The 8,006-nt window shown below is 33.9% G+C and overlaps 1 protein-coding gene across 1 annotated transcript in view; it reads left to right on the forward strand.

The window, feature by feature from the left end:
- Positions 1-8,006, forward strand: part of LOC114118974 (uncharacterized) — a 106,560-nt gene that overhangs the window by 77,241 nt on the left and 21,313 nt on the right. Inside the window, exon 4 of the mRNA XM_050202398.1 lies at positions 1,992-2,609. Coding sequence (XP_050058355.1) covers positions 1,992-2,609 — 618 coding nt within the window. The remainder of the gene's footprint in view (positions 1-1,991; positions 2,610-8,006) is intronic.

The following is an 8,006-nucleotide window of genomic DNA, read 5'->3' on the forward strand; positions in this document are numbered from 1 at the left end:
TCCTAGCGTGGTAGGTAGGTATATAGTTTCCATCTGAGTAGAGTAAAATATAACAATTTATGTATTATATTATTTTGAGTAGGAATTTTTATCAAATTACTCTTGCGTGTGAATGTTACTAACTGAGATTTTTTAAAAAAAAAAATTGTCTACCTAGCACCGAAAATCCGGTGGATCACGGATTATTATTGTGTGACGCGTTCCGCGACCGATTTGATAATCCCTCAGATTACTATTATATATTATTATTATTATAATACCTACCTCCTATAATATAGTACGTGATTACGGCCGCGAATAATATTGTTCCATGACAATTTATTCTCGTTAAAAATATAAATAAATAAAATACAAGACAGCTCGCATAATATTTTGAAACAGGGTCGTAAATTTTTCGCGGAACGTTTCCATAGACGATATTATACGTGTAAGTTGTGTGCGTATTATACGCTTGTGTAGGTATTATACGATAATACACGCTTGTATTTAATTTATTGTAATATTATTACTTTTGAGTTTGGCGTCGGTGGTGGCAATTTTAAACTACTGTAAATGCGTATGCGGACGACACGATGACGGCTACAGATTTCCATTTTATTGCCGACGCTTCGTTAAAAATGTTGTTGGAAATGAATTTGTGAAGGTATCGTTGATTTTGCGTCATATTATACTTATATATACAATATACATAATACATAATATATTATTACTATTATTATATTAATGATATTATTATTATTATATTATATTCGCGATAATCCGTAAAAATGTCGTCGCGTTTGTGTCCTTGAGGTCAGAACCGTGCGGACGGACGTTCCGGTTCAATCGATTATAATACTTTAATAACCGCTGGGCGGTCTTTTATTCTCTTGTAAGCAGACGGTTATTTTTCCTTTAATATAGGATTTATAAAATATACGAACGAGAAAATACGTGTTTCTAAATTAATATAACTGTGGGTACGACGACGGACGAATATCCCTCAAACAAACACCGATGGGAAATATTTACAAAAGGCATTTTATATTATATAATATATAATAATGATCATCTCTTTTAATGGTAACGTTTTTAGATTGTAGTTTAAGCCGCGAGGTATTATATTTATGCAGGACAATCCTCTATATATTCTGTTTATAATTTATATACTCTATATATACCTAACCTAATATTATACGTCCATTGGCTCGACTGGCGATTATTTCTGAAAATATAATATAAACGATGTGTTTAATTTGATTTTTCCTTAACATTCTTAATATAATATGGATTGGTATAATATTATGCAAAAAAATAATATTAATATAATATTATAGTTACCAAACTATCACCCTTTAGGTTAGTACAGTTAATTCTTATAATTGATTAAAACAAGCCTAACGTTTTCATAAACAATCGCTAGTACACCTAGGGTACAACGTTATGATACATAGGAATTGAATTGTATATCATTATAATGATAACGCTATGATTTTGATAATTAAAAGTACCGAGATACATATAAATAGTAAGGAGAGAAATAGGACAGGATTATAAACAAACCTAAATTGAATAAATTCGAAAAACAAGATTGTATACCAAGGCACTTTGATATTGTTATATTTTTGAAATCAAAAGATGCTAATAATATAAAGATGGGTTGAGTTTGTAGTAAGGAGAGAGTTGATAAAGAATACCGTGAGTTTTTTTTATTAGGATTATAATGAGTATTGGATGATTATTGTTTCAGCGTTTGAGAAGAGATTTATTGTGTTTGGATATCCTTTAAAACGTAGTTAAATATTATTATCTATAGAAAATTGAATTTACTACAACTTTTCTTATGTACAGTTTTCTGATTAACAAGATGATATTATCAACAAAATTTGTAAATAATATTATAATATTAAGATTTGAATTTTGGAAAATAATCTCCTGGATTCTGCTAGTGCGTGCACTGTGTGTATTACATAATATTGATCGTTGTCTATATCGTTTTTGCGTTTCTGCAGGACGTGGGTTGTCAAGAAGCATGTTCGTTCCACGACTGGCACGGTGGGTCACAACCCAGCCCCGTTGTGGAGGCTCGAGGAGAAAGAGCGCTGACCATCGAGTCGGGCACGCTGCGTTGGCCACGGCCAGCCGATTTGCAAGAACCATCCTCACAACGTCTCGTTTACGTGATCATGCGGCGCCGAGACCCAGGAACCAGGCGCTCGTGGTCCCAATTGGGCCAGACGCCAGGCTACAAGGCTCGCCTGCCCAAAACAACGGCGCCATGGACAGTTCGCGTGCTCGCAGTTTCTGCGGAAGGTCTGGTGACCATCTTCAGCCCGGCACCGGTCTCCTCCACGTCCGTTCTACGGGTTCCTGTTGAATCCGTTGCCGCTAGAGGTGCGACAGACGACGCCTCACCACCACAAGAGCTTGCAGCCACTCCACCACCCACACTGTCTTCTCCGACGGCTACTGCCGTTTTACACGACCTTCGCGACGCCGACATCATCATTAGGAGCCTTGGTCGCGACCAGATACTCGGCATTCGTTTACCGCTGGCCGCCAAGTCGGCCTCCCAAGAAGAGTCTCTCCGTCTAATGGTGAGTAGAACTTGTAGTCATAATCTATACATTTAAATATTCGATCTGCTAGATGAAATTTACTGAAACGCATTGATAACTTGGTAGAATTTTTTTTTCACACTTGTTGACAACTGAAAATCTTCATAACATTACGTATTTTTCGGATAATAAATCGAAAGTGAGCCGTTTGAATATAATATGGAAATATTTACGATTTATCAAGAACCGTCTCTATATACGGGTGAAAAATATCATATGGTGCCAGTTACGGCTAAAAAAATAAAATAAGCCAAAAATTATCCTTCACCGTGACGGTCTGTGCTTTGCATAATTTAGTAGTATATATTATATAGAGCTCACCTAACGTCGCAAAAAGGACGTGGATTGATGAGAGTGAGATCCACGTGACGACGATGTTATAATATTATATATAGTCCAGAATCTCCCTCTCGGATTGATGATGACTTACTCCGTGCATAGTTGCGCGTCGTATATCATACAATATATACGACCATGTACATACTCGATGATATACCTATATATTATGAAAATATATGTGCCATAAAGGAAAATATGAATATTTGTTACGCGGGGCACGTTGCGCCCCCGCCTGGCCCGGAGTGGGTTCGTAGCCTGTCGTTTCGCTTTCCTATTCGTACGCACGTACGCACGCGATAGACTGTATATAGGATGAAAAATAATAATAACAATAAAAATAAAAACAAAACCTAAATAAACCCACGACCATTTGTGACGTGTCTATCGATCGATTTTCTGCGCAGATTCATTCGTTCAACATATTTTTTCCTTTGACGAGTATAATATACCTACGGATTACAGTCCAAAATTTGTTCGTTATTTTCATTATTATTTTCTATTCCACGCGTGCGACATAAAAATGTACCTAACTATATATGTATGTTCACCGCCATAGGTAACTGCTTATATCTATATTTATATGTATGTATACGTATATGTGCGCAAGTGTATTACACGAACATTTTTTTGTCATCTCATTGTGCATTCCGTTATGATGATGATAATAATAATAATATAATAATAGATACGCGTTTTAACGAACCAGAAAATTACGATTGTATAGTATATGAGTGCGGAGGTGGTTTTTTTTCGTTTTGTTTAGCACGCAGCTCGTTAAAACGACGAAACAATAATCAGTGTAAATCAAATCCGTCGTCGTACTTTTTTTTTGTTCTCAAATCCTAAAGACAAAATCGTCTCCGCGGACCACAATATAGTATCTTATAGTGCACCAAATCCGGCGGCCTTGCCGACAACTATCAGTTAAGGCGTGACAGTAATAAACTAATGAACTAATGAGCCATATTAATTAATATTAAAGTAGTGTGAACCACCTATAAAATTGAAGAATACCACAGCATATAGAAAAATTTGTAGTGATCTAGCGATACATAATGATAAGTGGTGATCTATGATCGGATTCATTGAAATTATTAATCTAAATAAAATAATAATAAAAATAGCACAGATAAGTCTAATTTATTGGTTACCATCGGGTCTTATGTGTTATTAATAATACTATGTTATATACTGATATCACATTATAGTACCTACTTGTCGAATGACATAATATCTGGGACTTTGTATTCAGTATTCAATTTTTTTTTATAAATTAGAAAAGATAATTAAAATTATCTTATACGAACAAAAATCAATTATTGCTTTATTAAAATAATGTAATAAAATATGAATTTTTAAACCTTTAATTTTAAACTTAATACTTTGTATACGAAGAAACGAAAAGCATCATATGAATAACTTTGTAATAAAATTCGAATTTCAAATGGGGGAATATTGCAGTTCCATAAGCCCTAAATAAAAACGACTCTAGTGGCGATCGATCGTTTTCTTTGAATCACTGAGAACAGCATACTAGGTATATTATAGTTGATTATGTCATTGTATAACATTATTATGTATGCGACATCATTATTTTAAGAATGATCCGATTGAAGGAATAAAAGTCCGACTTTTGTACCGTTACTGCAGCGCAGGCTAGTAGGAAATCAAAAGATCGTCCCCATGTCCGGGAATAAAAGCCACGTCAATCTTTTTCACTTGAACCAGAAAATCGTTTGAAACACGATACGTTATGATAGAATTATTATTATTTGAACACCTTGTGGTCTCCGTCACCTCCGCGTGCGAACGTATTATAATGATATAATACGTCATAATAATATGCCACGCTGAGCAACAGAAAATAAATTATATTTTACAATATAAAACGCGGGCGGACTGCGTGTCGACTTTGCGGCCCGCGGGACAATAAAAACGGTAAATTGAGCTGTAAATTCTTATAATAATAATAATAACGATAATAAAAACTCCCAGTAAACAACGACCGTAAAGTATCGCGCGTAACGACTTTGTTACGTCGGCACCTGTAATAATATATATTATTAAGATTATTGTTTTTCCACCTTCCCTACAATATCGCAATGATTCCGAATAAGAACCATATCGTCACGATGTACAATAATATAATATTCTCTTGAATTAATTCGCCCTATACCGGCGCGATACACACACACATAATATTTATATATAAAATACTGTCGTCAGCCACGTGATTTCGTTATGATATTATTATGGTAATATAATATATTATTATTATTGTTGTTATTATTATTTTAGTAATTGTTTACTCACTCTCGTCTCGTTGTCGGCTGTTGCGGCAAAATGAATAGGCTCTTCCGCGTATAATATATTGTATAATATACACCCATAGTTGCGCGTGAGAAATTCGACACCTGCGATACGCACCAGCGTCAACGCTGCTGCCACCGCCGCCGTCGTTCCCCACGGCCGACCGATAATAATATTAATAATTGGCTCGGTCTCTCGCCCGGTTCACGTGAGTGCGCCTCCCCCGTCGCTATGTTCATAATATGTATATATATATATTAGATACTATACTGCTACACGCGAGTATGATATTATAATAATGGTAATATTAATATTGAGCGCGAGCGTATATTAATCTAATTAAAGCACACACGTCCCCGTAAACGTGTGCGCAACATAATACGCGTTCTAAATAATATTGTAACCGTCGTGAGCGCGTCACGCCGAAGCTGGGTCGTGTTTCCTGTACTACCTAACATAATAATATAATTATTACATAATATGACGGGAAAAAGTGATTGTTTTCAGGAGTATCGTCGGATTAAAAAGTTCGATTGTGTTTTCGTTTCAGACACTTAATTTTTCGTATAACCGCATCGGTTCGCTGTCGCCTGACCAATAATATGATTTATGTTGTTATATACATAAAATATAGATATAGGTACTTACTATAATTGACAGTTTGTAATTTGCGCCAAAGTTAGCATATTATAAATATAATATTGCACCCGTATATTAGGTTATTTGTATCGGTATCTTCGTTAACGACGAGAATCGACAACAATAATTTTTTTTATAACTACCCGCCACCTTTTCTGATAATCATTACAAAATTTGAAGTCAAACTCAGTACATTTATTATATTAATTATTATAATATTGTAAAAATGTATGTTTTTCATAAACAATTGTTATTTTAGTTAGATAGCTTTAAAGTGAATCCCGTTGAACCGCTGGAATCTATTTAAGATTATTAGAATATTATCATATCTCATACTTTACTATCGAAAAAATAACAATTTCAAATTTTTTAGTAAATTACAAATCATATTTTTCATTACTAGATATCTGGCACGTAGCCAGAAAATGTCTACTACGGGGCCAATAATTTTTAGCCCTTTTATCATTTTTTATAATTTTTCCCAATAAAATATTTGTAGTGGAGACCTTTATACTCACCATTAGGTGGTATGACGGGATGTAATACAAAGAATCGTATTAATTTATAATTTACTTTTGGTTGGTAGTTGGTTTGGATTAAAAAAAAAATTACCTATTTTTGTAATATATTTTTCATGTTATGAAAAATAAATATACCTTCATATTTAAAATATAATAGCTAATTCAATTACAATTTTCTAAGTCTATTACAAAAATTAATTCATATCTAAATACTAATAAAAAATAATAATGATTATTAATTTTTAACATTTATTAAAATTGTTATATACAAACTAAAATTTACTACAGAAAATTGCACTTACAAATAATACATGAATCAACATAAATGCATTTTCACATTTTCAATAATTGGTAAGTATAATTATATTTTGAATTTTGAGGAGGAACTGGACTAGATTACTCAGGCCCCCTGCTCACGTACTTGCCAGAGATGTTTTAAATTAGTAATTACACTATTGTACCTACATTATATATTTGAGACAATTTATACCGCGTACCTTAAGTAGCATATTATAATAAACTTATGTTTTTTTTTGTACTTAAATATCGCGTAAAGAAATAATACAAAATAACACGTATATGGCAGCATAGCCGACCTTCGATCCGATGAATGCTCTCCGACGATCCTCCGCGGCGATTTCGATGGGCGCCACTTCGATCGGCCGCCAAATAATGCGCTTGTTATCTGATCGGACGAGGGTGAGAGAAAAATAAAACGCGTCAACGGGCCGGTTATTGATTACGATTATATATATATATATATATATATATTGAATAGATACTATCGTATAATATCTTGGGCCAACACGCACCCACGCACGCTACCCCCTCCCACGCACACTACCCCACCCGTGTCCAAACATTTTTGTATCCCATTAAAATATGTCTCGGGCGATCGAAAAACATTTTACGATAATTCATTAAATCCCTCATACTGTATACATATATAAGTATATATTATACACTCGTATAAAAGTATTTGTGTATCTGCCTGGTATATACGAGAAGATAATATTCTGAAAAAAATCGTTTACAATACTGTAAAAGAACGATGAAAAGAATATATTATCACTCTCCCTTGTAAAATGTAAATAATAATAAATATTCGGAAGAAATAACGATTATTCGGTGTCTCATATGCTGCGTGTGTGTTAAACGAAGCGGAGCCGAGAAAAATATGTGAATTTCAACTTCAATAAGAAATAATACATCCATTAAAATTCCATCGAGTTTTGAGTAAACGTTTACCGCTCTTTATCCAAATCGCGGGTGTCGTAGCCAAAATAATTGTTGAAATCGTTTTTCACTTTATTTCTATGTTTTTGTCATCATAATATAAAAACGTAGCTAACCGTTATTTTGATTTTGTTTTCTTTTGTGAACGCTTGCACATAATAATTACCAAACAATTATTTACAACAGACGAAAAAATCTTTAAAATATGAATACGTCATTCGTATATATAAAAAAAAAATAACTTTACAACGACGATGACGGAGACAGTACCTACGTCGGAGCTATTATGCTGTGTGATTTAAAAGGGTGAGACCAACATTTATAAGCGTCCAACACTCTCTGACGGCTTGTTTTTATATTTTAT

This window comes from Aphis gossypii, chromosome 2 (assembly GCF_020184175.1).
Source record: "Aphis gossypii isolate Hap1 chromosome 2, ASM2018417v2, whole genome shotgun sequence".
Lineage (NCBI taxonomy): Eukaryota > Metazoa > Arthropoda > Insecta > Hemiptera > Aphididae > Aphis > Aphis gossypii.